The following is a 16583-nucleotide window of genomic DNA, read 5'->3' as shown; positions in this document are numbered from 1 at the left end:
CGAGCTCTTTCCAATTTGTAATATGCTGAGGATCGACGAAGGTAAGAAGGAAGAAGGAAATGAATGTCCGAAGGAACACAGAGAAGCCGAAGGAGGAAATGAATGTTCGAAGCAACACAGAAAAGCCGAAGAAGGAAACGCAGGTATGACTGAAGCTGAAGGACAGAACATACAATACAAACCCAAAAGAAGGAAAGATTCTACTGTACGACTGTGCTGGAAGAAAATATTACGTCGAATCACAAATATAGCAGAAAGGTACCAGCAGCAAGGAAGACACACGATACGGTCTGCACAAGCAACAAAATGGAAGGGTTTAATAAAAGTTGCAGCAGTACAAAGTGGACGTGTTATTGACAGCCAAAAGGGGCAGCTAACGGAGTCCATGGTAGCGACCTTCGGGAACAAACTGGGCGATATGGAGATGACACAGAACAGGCGTAGAAGGTTTCAACTCGGACAGTGGGTGTTGAAGTACGACAACCGGAATGAGATCAAACCAGGCAAGTTCAAAGTTAAGTGGGTCGGGCCGTATCAGATCCCGGAAGTAGGGGACAATGGAGCAATAAAATTATGGACTTTGGATGGACAGGAAGTGCTTTAGGCAGTGAATGGCTCGAAGCTGAAGGTATACCACGGCCGGAAGACTTTTGCGTCAAGGAATGGCCTTCGGGCGACCCCTTCGTTGTTGCAGACCGATGATGCCGACGGTCGAAGGGAAAACTGACTTTTCTATTGAAAAAAATTTTAAAAAAAAAAAAATTATGAAAAAAAGAGTGATGAAAAAGCTATTGTATGGATTTTTGGAAACAAAGCACCGTACGGATTCTTAAATGTTCACCGTACAGTTTTGAAGGAAGTGTATGGATTTTCCAGTCCAGTGTACGAATTTTTGTGCTATATGGATTTTGCCAGGTTTTGCATCTTGTTACAGATTTTTTGGAGGTTTTGAGTAGTGTACGGAAAAGCATCAAGTCTGATATGTACCGTATGGATTTTAAAATGATGATGCAGTGTACGGTTTTAAGTAAAGGTTGCCGTACGGATTTTTTAGTTTGGCAAGAGTGTACAGATTGGCATAAAATTGTATGGTTTCCTTCGCACATGAATGTACGATTTTTAAGCTATTTTAACCATGCACCGTACGAACTTTATTGAAATCACTGTACGGTATCCTAGTACGTATTTTCAACAAAAGTTATGGCATGAATTTCTACTATAGTGACCGTACGGATTTTGGGGGGGGGGGGGTTGATCAGTACGGATTTCTACATGTACTGTACGGATTTTTGAGGAAAGCCATTGACACTTTGGATTTGGGCTGTACGACGTACGAAATTTGGAAGTAAAGACAGCGTACGGAAATTATAATTTGGAATGCGAGGTAATTGTACGGATTTTTCAAGCATATCATGTGTACGGATTTGGATTGCAAGATTATAGATTCTGAAGAGTGGGATTTTGGCGTACGACTTCTACTTGCTATTTGGTAGCACAGAAGGGTGACAGGAGGTTTTCTAAAAAAAGAAAAAAAAAAAAAGTCGACAAATCAAGAATGTTCAGAATGAGTATCAGATGATGCCACAGGGTAGAGGAAGAACCAATGATTTCCAGAAAGAGTGTAGAATCAGCAGAAAATGACAGAAATGGTGTGTTCTGTGCAGTTTTGTGTGGGTTCCAGAGTGCTCATTTGGTGTTGGCGGCGAGGGGCTGCCCCAGGACCTCGCGAGGGCGCTGCCCCTCGACCCCGCCGGGGGCGTTGCCCCCTGGACCCCCAGTCGTTGCGGATATTAGTCGTGGGAGTCTGACCAGTTGAGAAGACTTAGAGCTACTGCAGGCATGGAGTGTCTATGTACCAGAGGCACTGAGAGTAGGTGTTGGCCGTGAGGCTGTCTTGGTGGATGCATAGAGAGCTCGGGAGGAGCTGATCATCCAGTTGGAGGTAGTGCAGTGACACTTGGTTCAGTGTACTCGGAATTGGAAGGTAGAAAGCGGCACAGGTGGCTATCAGGGTCAGATGTTAGATTGGCTAAGGTGACAGTGTTGAAGACCAGTTAGTCAGTCAATGTATTTTGGTTGTTGATTTGTCTCAAAATTTTTGTAATAGTCGTTAGGAGACGACTTTTCTTTTTGGGGGGGATGATGTCGTCGGTAGAAATTGTGTATCAACCGATGGGTCCCTTCGGAAAGGAAATTGTGTATCAGCCGACGGGTCCCTTCAAAAAGGTTCTTGTTATGTAGCTGACGGGTCCCTTCGGAAAGGTTTTGTTGTGTAGCGACATGTTGTATGTGGCCAACGGACTCCTTCGGAAAAGTTCTTCAAAGAGTATTTATAACCCCTTCGGGAAGCATTGTATTCATCTTATGATGGAAGCATAATGTACTATTTGGTATATGCGAATAATAATAAGAAGATTTCTGCTGTTCGTGTTCATGTTCATTGTCTGTGTGCAATTCTTAATTAACCTATGCGGTAAACAAATATTATACTAAATATTATTTTTATTGATAATATACTATATATAAAAAATTTATTTCTTATTTCTATACTTGAATATAATTTTCTTATCATCATTTATTAAATGATATTTTAAAATGGGGATATGACGGCCTTTGTGTTTGTTTATATTTAGTAAACATAAGTTTTTGCTATACTTACAAGGAAAAATATCTGTAACTTCCCCCTCATTTTCAAATTTTGGTTGATTGTGGAGATTCGGTGAGGTCTACGTGGTAGTTGGCTTCTGAGATAGTTTGTTCTATGGCATTTATTTGGGGCCAAGTCATTGCATTAGCAAGGGATCTTGTATTGGGTATAATGTGATCCAATTTATTTAATTTAGTTGATCAGAAGTGTTAAATTATATATTTCACCATGTCACTATTTGATTTAAAAATATTTGACTATATGGGTGCCCAAGATAAAGTAAAACTAACTTGGCAAATATTAATTAAAGTGACTTAAAATGGGGTTAGGAACCCATATTAAGGAGACATAAGGTATTATGGAGGTTATTTAGTTTGCCTTTAGCTCTTTTTGCATTCATGCTTGGATTGATATTTTGAAAATAGATTTGGCTGTTTGAACTTGTTCATCCTATGGGTTTGTGAGGACAAAAACCCTTGCAAGGAACATCATTTATGTTAGTGAAAGTCTAATATGGAAGATCCAATGGAAATTTCACTCAGATTTCACATTTGGGTCTTGTAGTTGATTGATAACTTCAATTTGATGCACAAAGATTCAAAGTTGATTAAAGAAATACCAAGAGGAGGTGATAGAGGGGATCCTTGGCTGGTTGTATCTATACTTCTAGGTCATACGATTTTGTGTGGGATGGAAGAGCTCTTGGAGGAGTGGTGTCGGGGTTCTACTGTCTACATTTCCTGTTTGGAGGCACCCTTGGTTGCATTCCACTGGGTTTTGTTTCAAGACAAATTTGATGCTAGTTTGGGAAGTGGCATCTAGGGTTTGAAAATGGTGCTAGTTTGTTGCTTTTCTGAAATTTATCAGTAATATTTGTTATCAGCAAAAGGGTATGTCTGATATTTCATTATAATGTGATTTAACTAGCTGGATATCTCAAGTTTTAATGATATAATGCACTTTCAGTTATTTTCTGGCTGTGGGTGCCTTGAAACATTGTATTTGAAGAGTCGGTTCAGTTGTTTATTGCTGCAAATAAACTATTGTTATACCAGTTTCTGCATCTCCATTTATTTTTGTAAACAAGTAAAACAAAAAGAAAACAAACAAAAACAAATAAATAAGGATGTATATTATAGTACGCTATCCTTGGAACTTGTCCCTCGGTCCCTCATTTCAAAAGCTCATGAAATTACGATTTCAATGGTTTTAGCTCTTGGAGCAAATTGTGGTTTATAAAGTTGTTCCCCTAAAACAAGTGCAAATAGAAAGCCTAACATTATATATGTAAACAAGAAAGATTAGTTTAAACTAGTCTATGTTGTACATTTGCCTAAGAGTTATATTCATTCCCTAAGCAAATATATGAAGAATTAGAGAAGCACTACCATTAAAAGAAATGCTAAAAAGGAAAAGAAAGGTAGGAAGTGTGCCTAATAAATGTTTGATGTAGTTGAACGGTGTCAATGCTTACTGGCTTGGTTCTAGTTAGAAAGTTATAGAATTATGGTACAAATTATACTACTATGATGTAGCAATTCGGTATCACAAAGGTGAACTGTACAAGATTAGGATAAATTAGTTAAGCAGTGAAAACGAGTCTTTTTGTTGCAACATTTGTTACCATGAAAATAGTGTCGCAGCAACCTTCACACAAGCAATCATCAGCTTATGGAGATTGGGAGTGTTGGCCTATAGGTAGTGGTTGTACTTGTAAATTTGGATTCAAATGTGTCTAAATGATTCAATTGAGGCCCAAATCAATTGGGACTAGGAAAATGTAGGTGATTATTTGAGAGGTTGCCTCGGTTAGGTCCATATTTGGTCTTTATCAACATTATTTATAGTATTTGAATAATGAAAGTGTATATGCTAGCTTAGGTGCTCTTCTCTAGACTATCAAAGTAAAACAGTACTTTAGAGCATAGATTAAATTGTCTCTGAGAAATGGTAGATATCTCTGCTTCTTGCAAGAAGTTTCACAAAACGGGAACTAACAAGGTTTTCTCGTTGAGAATTATAGACACATCTCTGCCACTTCTTTGCCACTTCTCGTCAACTTCTTGTGATAACTAACATACTTCTCATGGGCGGCAGCAGTAAAATTGTGATGACCGATGAGTTGCCTATTTTGTATTCATTTTGCATTTTGTGAGTGTTTGGAGGAGAAGAGAAGGGTTTTGGAGGAGAGAAATAGTGTTTTCCAACCTTGTTGACCAATTTAAAATTCTCAATATTTTCCCGAGAAGTTACCAATTTATCTCCGATATTTGCCAAGAAAACATTTTTTTGCCTTGCCGATAAGTGGCAGAGAACGAGATTTGGAGCTATGCTTTAGAGAATATAAATATAGAAGTTTCCTAAGTTGCATGTGGAATGATCTATCTACAGAAAGAATAGAAAGGCTATAGAGGAAGCTTAAGATTTCTTGGGGCTGTTGTACAAGGCCATATATTTAGTTTTGGCTGAGTTATTTGGATGGCAATGAAAGGAGATCGAAGCTTATGGTAGAGGTTCACAAGGAACAAAAAAAGTGATATGGAAAATGGAGTGCTAACTAAAATAATGGAAGCATGAGAGGCATGGTTTTAGAAATGGTGGTAGGATAATTACAATGCCTACAAGAACAACACATGAGAAGATAGGTTGCAATACCCAGATGATAATGTCAATAGATTGTTGCTTGAAGATTTTAGAAACGTCTCAAGATTGTGAATATACTTTTCTTAAATCAAGAGATGTTGTGTGAATTAGAGCCATTCTAAAAGCACAAATGGTGTGAGGATTGACTTTTAATAGCACTGGCTTAGGTTTATTTAGGGCACTTTCTTTTTTGCATTTTAGATTTTAGGAGAAAATATCCATTGGCACATGTTTGGGGTAGAGTGACTAGTTTTCATTTACATTCATTTTTCTGGGATAAATGTCTTCTATCGACCTTAGAGCTTTCTGTTAGTTCTTGGTTTTTGGAGTTGTAGACAACAGTTATGTTGGCTGTCCTAGGGCTTTTTAGCTTGTTTTTTACATTTAAAATGTTTAAGGGATCCCAGATTACGGACCACATGGTAGAATAAACTAGCCATTTTTTGAGTTCTTTTTGGCTCTTTTAGGATTTAGGGCATATGCCTTATTATTTCATCTTGTTTTGCTGAAAAATACTAGGTACTAGGTTTAGACCCTGCTAGTCAGATTTGAGTTTGGGTCCTTCTCAGGTCCTGGCATGGTCCATGCCATAGACCCATAGGAACTTAGGAGGACCATTAAGAACCTACACAGACTTTCAAGGACCCGCGAGGACCCACAGCCCATGAGGACAAAAAGTATGTAACATCCCTTTTTTTTGGGTTGTAGCTAACAAATAGCAAATCAATGAAATATAAGTACTACTTCACATTCATGAGAAGGCAGTTATAACAATTATCTTACATGTTCATGCGAAAGAGATTATTACAATCTGTTTGACTGAAATATCATAACTAACAATTGAAGGCATCATCAATAAATCTAAATAGATGATCTAAGTTTTCCATACCCTAAATTCCAAAATCGGAATCCGCCTAGGGCAACATCTGCAAAACCCAAGTTAGTCCACATATAGCACATAAGGCACAAATAGTTATACCATTGTATCATAATGACAAATACCATTTAGGGCATCACATACTACAGTATCATCCCTTTTCTCTCTTATTGATAATTATTTCAATAACGTATAGTTAGAAGATACATTCATTTTCTTTATTCACATAAAAGAAGCACAGTTATAACATCCATCAGGTAGGCGTATTTCAAGCATATAGATATATTTTATGTTCAACGAGAAGATCAATTGATCTAACTTTATACCAAATATGTTGAAGAGAAAAAACTAATTCAATGATATTAATCTAACATATCTTCAACTTGTAATTTCAAAAATTATAAAAGTAAAATATCTGTTACCAGAAGATATTGAATACAGAATCATATCTATGTCTTGTGCAAGTCTTGGCATTTGGTGGAGAGGAGAAGCATTGTCAGGGGCTTAACCTCCCAACTACGGACCCTTAAATATCCTCACACAATCTCATCTGAGAAAGGCCCTACCTACCCAAGAACGGACATGGAACACCTTGTCCAACCATTGAGCATCCTGAGAGTATCAATCCCACTGCTCGACTAGACATCAAGATCTAAACATTGGACTACCATGAGCTGACTTAGTACTACTTATACAGTTTAATTATTCATTTACTTCTATTTATTGACATTCATTTGTTCTTGCAGGGACACTTCTCCTCACCTATTTGTGCCTGACCTTCCTAGTCTAGGGTGTATCCTAGGAGGTCTCAATGTATACAATGCATTTTAGTATACTAATCAGAATTCCTTACTCAAGTCCAATTCTTATCTCAATGGCATATAGATTATACTGCTGTATAAGTCAGATCTCATGAGTAATATGAGGACAAGCTCTATATATATTTGTTGTACACAATACACACATTGACTATGATTACTAGAAATCAGGATAATAAAAGCTGATCGGGACTGTGTGGTTTGTATGATTTCCATCACCCAATGCACACAAAATGGAAATATGAAAGGAAATAAAATAGTTTCCATGCTTTCTAAATCATTATTCAAGGCCCTCGAGTAGTGCTAGTATTTCTAATCCATGAATCACAGATGCACGATATCACTATGATCATTCATTAACAATGGTTTATAAAAAAAAAGGATGGAATGCATGTAAAAGTGAATCATGGCAATGGTAGCATGACCTGAGAATTTATATTCACGTTGGGTGATTGCAGCATGTCACCAAGAGCTTCAATCACAAGCTTGCTTTTTGAATCGTGAGCAATTGCTATGGTTAATTGTAGTTTGAAGTGCCATATGTGCATCAAAACGATACACTTGCAGTCAGGAGATGAATGCTTTGCTCAATGAATCCAGTGCCACAAAAAGATGCAAATAGAGGAGAGAGAGAGCCTTTCTCTGCTAGTGGGGAACGTTAAAATAGATCACCCGTGCACTCTTAACGTTACAAGAAAAGGAGTGACAGTGCAAGGCCAACTGTTGGTCACAAGTAACTCCTCCAAACTTTTAAAATTAAAAAAGGAATAATGTCAATATAAAGGTGGCAAACACTCATTGATATGAAGCCAAATAAAATATTAAGATAAATATAAGGGTCCCCCCCTTCCACATGATATAAAATATACATTGGCATCATGATATTGTACCATCTCTATTTGTATGTACATGTTTATGCACATGTGCATATATTTTAATTATATATTTATTTTTTATCATCATTTTGATACACGCACATAGACATATACATGTATTCGCAAGTATGGATGGCATAATAACATGGTGTCAATATATTCAGAGACTCCACAACGATCAAAGGTACAATTTAAATTATTAAACAAAATGCTTAATGTTTTCTTGTCTTATGAACCGATTGGGTAGCTCATGGCCGGCCAACGTACACTCTTACTTGTCTAGCCATTTTCCCTTACCTATAATGATTCACGACTCATACCTATTTGCCCAGTAATGGTGGTGTCCTCCATGCCCAATTCCTTTCTACCAATGCTTTCCCTCCATTCGATGGTGTTCCTGCAAGGAAAGGAAATTCCCCACAATTGTATCATATTCCTCAATAAAATCACAATTTCCATAACAAGTTATTATTCATAAGCCAACACAATTGCTAACCACCATATCATTTCCCATGAATTCATAATGGATAATCATTTCCAAGTTTTCAAGATAATGATATAATAACATCATAAGAGTTAACTAACATGTCATCTTCACATGAATCTTTACTTAATTGACTTCACATGAAACCTCAACGTCTACGAAGAATTTTAAATTGAGCCGAAATTTGGGATGTAACATAGTATGTTAAAAATACAAAAAAATATATTTTATTATTATTTTATAATGGTAGAGCTCATACACATACGGACATGTATATATTTGTATGAGCTGTACCATTTAATTAAAAATAATATCAATTTGCAGTTTACTAATGGTACTGTTATACCATTTTGGCTGACTGCATCTTATTCTTATATTATTTTCAAGTAGAATTGTTGTTGCTATATTTCCAATATATACTACCCTCTTTGAGTAAACTTACAACCCAAACACTTGGTATGACAAGCTAATTAATCTGTACAGGAAAGGAAAGATAACAATAACAGTTCTAATTGAAAACAATATAAGATGCAATAAGCCAAAATGGTATAACAGTACCATTAGTAAAAAGCAATTTGATATAATTCAAAATTAAATGGTACAGCTCATATATATATATATTATTAATGTGGGGTTGACTATATATATATATATATGTATATACTCAACCCCACATTAATAAAATAAAATCTGTTAGTGAATGTCAACAACAAGTGAATTAATAGAAATCCAACACAAAGCTGATTTAAAAAATATCACACCAAATTGAAATATATATTGAAAAACTGGAAACCACATTGGCAGTCAAGCCTAAGTCTTATATATTGTTTCTCTTACACACACACACACACACACATGAACCCCCCCACAAACCCAAATGGAATTTGTTTTGCCTGAACACATGAACCCGTAATCGAATCCGAACCTGTCCCTGAACCCGAGCCAGCAATTAAGGAAAAATATCTCAAATACCTCCCAACCTTTTCTTAAAAAGTGAGTTCAAAACCTTAGGTCATAAAATAAAATACAAAGAAACAATAATGAAAGTCTAGATGTAAAGTGCTGAAATTGCCTTAAACACTGCCAAAAACCTTGGTGGCCACTGTAGAAGTGTTTTATTTTGACAAGAACCTTTGGGGCACTTGGATAAAACTGCAACAAGCCCTAGAAATGGGGCCCAAGGGATGTAAATTTTCTGTAGATGCTTGCTAAGAAGCCATAATTGGTGTGGAGTGCTCTTGAATGTTAAAATCCTCTTTTGTCATTTTCAAAAACTTGTTCATATTCAGCAATAGTTTGCATTTCTTGTATCTGTGGCATTATTTATGTTGGAAGTACTTTGGTCTATGTCCCATCGCGAAGCGCCCCTAGACTTGGAATTGCTAGTTTTTGGGTTTCTGTTGTTTATGCTGGAACTCCCCGTTTTGTGTTTTGAAATTACATGCTCAGGTATGAGAGTTGCACTTCTGAAAATTTGTAAGAACTTTGGCATTCCTATATGAGGCATGCACCAGGTTTACTGAAGTGCCACTAACTTTTATACATTTTGAAATATCTTTATCGTTTCCTGAACCTGGCACATCTCACAACACTAGATTGCCAATTTTGATGCTTTATCTCTGACTTTGACATCCCCTTCAAGGAAGTGCGGGTCTCTGCTCTGGATAACCACTTTTTTTTTGTAACTTTAAGTCCCTTAGACCCTTTAGTGGCCTCTTGTTGGACATTAATAAATTATCTTATCTTATCTAAGTTCTAGTAGTCGTGGAAAATCAATTCAGCCATCATTCTTTTCTGATTGGAAGATCCATGATGACATGCTTTGATGACTCAAATATTCAGTGATGTTTTAATGTGAGAAGACCCTGCTTTGCCTTTTACCAAGAGCAACTAAATAATGAAAATTTAACTGTTCCAAACTGCAAAGATGCCAACAGCAAAAGAAATGCTAGTCTTCTTCATGACTGTTAACATCACGCTCACCCTTGCAATTGAAAAGATGCATGAACAGAAATCAGATATCTTAAAATGAAGGGCTGCTCCTATCTTTAATGTTTTTGGTCTTTTCACTCAGCCACATGTGTTCCTCTGCCAGGGGGTCTGAAATACATTTAAACTTAGTTAACTACCAGGCATTAAATGGGACTTTTTGTAGTGGCATACCAACATTTTTCTTCTAAGCTGAGACATACTGAAAGAATTATTCACAGCTGTGGAGTATTCCTAATGTAACATTTGGATTTTTTTTACATTGTATGGCTAATGCTTCGATTCAGATCAGGCTGTCTCTTTTAGCTGATGAATTTTGGCAGTTTTTGTTGCATGGTTGCAGAAAACAGGACAACTGCCTGCTGATACACCGAGAGTCTTAAGTCAGGTCATTCCCTTGTAACAGTACCAATTTAACATTGTTAAAGAAAACCATGAAAAGAAAGTAAGCATTTCTTTGGATTTTGTTTCAAGTGGAGCATTACATTCTCGAATATTGTAAATTGTGTATTGCAGATGATTTCTGATTATTTCATAGTCAGATCACCACTACAAACTTTATCTTGATAAAACACTAAATAGTTAAATTTGTAGACTTTCTTCTTAGTATTGCTAAGGAAACAGTTTATTTTCTTAGAAATGAATGTGTAATTTGAGATAATCTAGATTGTTATAAAAATGAAATGAAACAAGACAATAACTTCAAAGAAACAGAGAAGACCACAACAGAAAGGATTTTGTCTTGGAGAAAATCTATACAGGAAAATTGCATAGGAGCAATCTCATGTCTCTTTCCTATACATAGGATGGCAAAGAACCTTAGCCTATCTTTAATTTTATCATAGGTTCTTTAATTTTCTCATAGGTTAACTGAATGTTGCAAGGGGAAAATTTATTTAATTTCAATTTAAAGTGTCCAAAAAAGTAATTTTATGTTTATTTCATTAAGGAAGACTCAGATCTGAATTATTAAAAGATAAAGTGATTAATGTATTTTAAAATGATACTTTAACCAATTTTGGAGAGAGAAGTAAAAAAAATAGTAATTTTAAAATTTGTTCAAACATTAAAAAGAGGCGTTTGGGGTATGAGTAATGCATCCATTTTGATAAAAAAATTCTTCTTTCAAGATTGAGCAACATTCCATTTTTCTCTTGAGGATAGAATCCTTCAAATTCTGGATTGAGGATGAAAGTCCTATTTCTTTATGGTAATTTCATATAGAGCTTATAGTTTACCTGAGTATTTCTAATTCATTGTTTGTTTGCTTTCTGTATATTAGTTGAGTGAAAATTTTAGTATTGAAGATGCTATAGTTACTACAAAATCTGGTTGCTTTTGTGTGAGATTTCTATTGTTTATAGTAAAACTCTTTGGTGCTGATCAATGTAGGGATTATGGCTTCTATAAAAGAGGATAAAACTGGTCATTTTCTTGCCGAATGCTTTCCTCTATCAGTGCTATCCTAGATGAACAGTTGGAACTATTTTTGAGGGGTGATTGAGTGATATATCTGGTGTAATGATCAATTGCTTGTCATTTAGTGTTGTTTCAGTTCTGTGGAGTTATTATAGGCTGTACGCTTGTAATTGTTGTCAATGTGAACAGTTTTTACCATACAGGTAAAGAAATCAACGCATACAGACAATAATAGCATAATACTATTCACAATAGTAGATGAATGATGATTTACAATGATCCCAGATGGGCTATAAATACTACCGCCGAACCTTCCCGAAGGAGTCCGTCGGCCTCAATATTGCATCTGCTACAAACTATTTATCCGTCGGCTACAAAATAGAAAACACCGCTAGAACCATCCAGTCGGCTAACACCATCCCCCCCAAAAAAAACAGTCGTCTCCTGACGACTAACAAAATTAGGAGACAACTTACAGACCACAGAAGAAATACTAGAGAGAAGGGGGCGTCCCAGAAGTGTGCTGCTGGCGATGTAACTCGTACACCTGCTCTGTCCTGATGCGGAGATCTGTCTGAATCTGAGAGTTAACTTCGACGGCCTCCTTTAGAAGAAGCGCCGCATCCATAGCCTGGCTCCTAGCTAACTGCATCTCGTGCTCAGTTGCATCCTTATCTCGAACCAGTGCCTCTGTACCTTGCTTAGCGACATCCCTCTCCTGCACCGCTGCTGCCAAATCTGCCAGTAGTGCTGCCCATTATGCGGCCCATGCCGCTTGTTGGTCGGCCAAGTTGGCGGCTAGCTTCTATCTAGCCTCACTCTCAGCTGCCAATGATCTCTCTGCTGCAACCCTGTTCGCCTCTGCACGCCGACAACCATAGTAAACATCTTTGTATAATCCCACAATCTCATGTGCCAGCTTCATCATAGGGGTGTAACTGGGTCCCAACTCCGGCTCAGTGGCCCAATCTGCCAACATCTCAGCTATCTCCGTCGCCGACCAACCCCTGTCTACAAAGCAAGTCTGAAATTGCCGAGGACAAATCCCACGGATATATGCTCTGATCAAGTGCCACTCCCTCCGCCGAGTCAGGGCCTGAATTGCCACATCGTGTCCCTTCTTCAATGTAGACTTCATAGTCCTGAGGTAATGATGTCATCTGGTAATCCTGGCACCTGTCCTCATCCGACCCATAGTCCTCCTTAGCGAAGGCCTCCAATGACCATTCCGCATCACTGTTCTCCTCCTCATTAGCGGGAACCATGCCCACATCCGGTGCCGCCTTCTCTGCTGTTGGCGCAACCACAGCATGTGGCATTCCCTCCTCCTGAAGCTGAGGCTTTGGTACTATTGGTGATGTTCCTGAATGCCTAGGAGACTGAATGGACGGACCCCGCTTGGCAGGAGTGAGTCGGAATTGCTGCCTCAAAAACTCACTGGCTCTATCCATCACCTCCGGTTGGTCAGATTGCGTGAGCTCCATTTTCTCCTCCGGCACTGGCGGAGTTGACTCGGCCTCTGCTAAAAAAGATGATGAAACAGTGACCACTGCATCACAATCAATGACCTCCAACCGAACCTACGGCTCAGACTCTGGCGGTGGCAACTGTGCTCTTGGTGGGACTGCGACGGTGACATCTTCTGATACAACTGGAATGACTTCCGCTACAGCCGTCAGCAATGACTCAGCGACCGTCCGTGGGACAACATCTGTCGCTCGCTGCGGAACCATCTCCGTCATTGTCCGTGGGACATCTGCCTCCGCTGGAGGAGTCATAAGGACCGGGGCATGGCGCTAACCAAACGCTGGAATGACTATGAAAAAGGTAGTCAAGTGCACCGAAGTTGACAGCTGAGGAGGGGTAAAGAATGTGGGCCCACTACCTGCTGCCTCACCATCAACTTCCACCGACGTGCTCACCTCTTCTTCGACAGACTCAGCCCCGTCACTCATCGAAGTGCCCTCCCATCCGCTATCTGTCTCTCCGGAAGCAACCAATCCACGGAGTACTTTCTTTTGACCTGCTGCTGATCCTCTTGTATCCAAGTGTCGCCAGTAGAATATGGGAGGCTCCTCGTCTGCCAACTTGCCCCTTGGAGGAGCCTCAAAGCCATCCCTTGGAATCTGGCTAGCTGCAGCCTCTAGAAACAGCCCGATGGCATGGTGCAGCATAAAAATGTTTGATGCTGAAGCGTCATGAATTCCTCCATCCTGTCGACAAGCATTGAGGTCCAATCATATACCACTCTCTGCATGATACCATTCATAAACACAATCTGCGGCAATGCTATATCCGAAGCTCGGGTGGCGCCTGTCAACCTGCTCTTGATGACGTCCATGATACATCGCCAATGACCCTCCCGAATAAAGTCCCTGCGAAGCCCTCTACACTTGGTCCCCTGAACCGCTGTCTCCCTCTCCACAAGTGTAAGGTCCCTGCACACTAGATCTATCCAATGCTCCTTCCGTTCCCGTGACAGTTTATGATTCTTGATTTCCACTTTCCTCCCATCGGGGCCAGGGATGCTGAAAACCCTAGTGAAATCCCTAGGTTTAAAAGACACTGTCATCTGATGTTGCTTGTACAGGAATGTACTCGTTCTGCTTCGGGCGTTATATGTCTTTATCATAGTGCACAATACTGATTCAAACAACCGGATGGAAAAGATGGGAAGCTGAATAGCCCAATGTACCTGTGCCCTCATCAAAATCTGTTTAATTTGGTTTGCCTCAGGGGTCTCCTGCCACCACTTTCGGCATTCGCTTCCACTAAGACTCTCAAATTGGATGGTGAGATAAGTGAGTTCCTCCTTGGTCTTCTGTTTCTTGCTACTGGAACCGGAAGGGCTTGCAACTCGAATTCCCGATGCTAAAACTCTTGAATTCTTTTCCATGTTAGCTGCCAATTGACTCTTCCACGGCTTCTGCTTGCCTGCCGATTCCATATGAAGGGGGCCTCTTATTTGTTATTTCTTATATAGTTCCGCTTACTCCCGCGGCAACCCAATGAAATTTTGCGGAAAACTACCTGTCCAATCCCCTGTAGGCTGAGAGGAAGAGAAATATGTGCTAAGTGTATTTAGAGTATCCGGCAAAGAATCCCGTCTGGAGGAGAATGTGAACTCAACAATTTTATTGCTGTTGTGATGAATGCACAAAATCTCCCTACGTTGTCACAAAACCGCCCTTAACATGCACTGCATTCTCCTTTTTACTCCTCTCGCTTCTACTGGCCCGGACCACAAAAACTGTCATTATAGCGTCATGCACTTCTGTAGGATGAGAACATGAGCACGCATGAGAAGCGACCAAACCTTGCGCAGCTATTCAATATCCTTCAAAACAATACAAAAAATGCTCACTCTAGTGTACAATCTTGATGCCATCATCGCTGACTCTAACTTTGAACAACGCATTAGACAAATATATCAAAATGTTGTAGATGGCAATTTTCTGTAATCGTGAACTATTAAGTCCATCCAAATATTGCAGAGCTTCAGTAAAACTTATATAATTAAATGTTGCGGGCCTTCAAGTTCACCAACGGTTGAGGGCATTTCTTTCAAACTTGTGTAATCTATACATTTTAAAACCAAATTCCTTGCATTCCTTTGAGCTTGTACTAGTGATGAAATTAGGGACGTCGAGCAGTGCACTTGTGCAATCTCATCTGCTCGTAGCCTGCCATCGTATGTTTTTTTTTTTGCTGAAGTCTGCGGACGGCGGAGTTCTTGCCGGCGGAGACTGCCCCCGGAGGAGATTTTCAGCAGTTTTCGAAGGAAAAAAGTGTTTAAGCCCGCGGGGCTTTCCTTGGCAAAGAACGTTTTTGTCTTAAGAGCCCGCGGATAGGCTGCCCGCGGGACTTCTATTAACCTGCGGACAGACTGTCCACGGGGCCTTTCCTTTGTCGCCCGTGGATAGTTGTTGCCCGCGGGGCCTCTGTCTTCTACGCTCACAAACAGACTTGCCCGCGGGGCCTTTCTGTCCGTGGGGCCCCCCTTTTTTTTTTTCAATTCTAACACATCAAATAACAGAGGTACCTCCAGATAACGTCGCCGCCAGAGAGTCCTGTAATGACGACAATGGAGGATTCAACGACGGCGAGAACTTTCTTGTGCGATATAGTTTCAACTTAGATTCGTTAATTGACTGAGCCATCTCTTATCCGTCCAAGGTCGCCAGTTTGATTGCCCCAGTGTCGCCAATCTCTCGGATCTGATATGGTCCAACCCATCTCACTTTGAATTTTCCCGGCTTGATTTCATTACGGCCATCATACTTCAATACTAACTGTCCCGGCTGGAATCTACTACGTTTCAGATGCTTATCATGCCAGAGCTTGCGTCTATTCTGTGCCACTTCTGTCGCCCACTGTGCCAACAACCGCTTCTCCTCCAGCTTATTCAAATTATTCAACCGCTCTTGTAAGTTTCTGTCGTCATCCAATTTGTTTTCCAACGCTATTCGGAGACTCAGAATTATGAATTCCGCTGGGACCACTGCTTCCTGTCCAAACATTAACTGGAATGGTGTGTGCCCTGTCGTTACCTTGTACGCCATGCGGTAAGCCCACTGGGCAGTGGGTAAGTTCTCCCAATCGGCACCTTCCACCGCGCAGGATTTGTAGATGATGGATACCAAAATTTTATTGGTGGCCTCTGCCTGTCTGTTCGCTCTTGGATAGTACAGACTTGATAGTGAATGATAAATCTTGAACTGAGTGGTGAGCAGTCGAATAACATGATTAACAAAATGATCTCCCCTATCACTTGTTAATTGTAACGGGATTCCATACCTTGTGATGATCTGTTCATAGATAAATTTTGCGG

At 39.5% G+C, this 16583-nt stretch overlaps 1 protein-coding gene across 2 annotated transcripts in view; it reads left to right on the top strand.

The window, feature by feature from the left end:
• LOC149532469 (protein PIN-LIKES 3-like) overlaps positions 1 to 16583 on the top strand; it is a 312523-nt gene that overhangs the window by 25816 nt on the left and 270124 nt on the right. For both annotated transcript variants that reach the window (XM_089805078.1, XM_089805077.1), the window contains exon 2: positions 10657 to 10721. In XM_089805078.1, coding sequence (XP_089661204.1) covers positions 10657 to 10721 — 65 coding nt within the window. The remainder of the gene's footprint in view (positions 1 to 10656; positions 10722 to 16583) is intronic.

This window comes from Cupressus sempervirens, chromosome 10 (genome assembly GCF_028749045.1).
Source record: "Cupressus sempervirens isolate cs-2001-9-10 chromosome 10, ASM2874904v1, whole genome shotgun sequence".
In the NCBI taxonomy this organism is placed as follows: Eukaryota; Viridiplantae; Streptophyta; class Pinopsida; order Cupressales; family Cupressaceae; genus Cupressus; species Cupressus sempervirens.
This window is presented reverse-complemented; position numbering and strand designations above follow the sequence as displayed.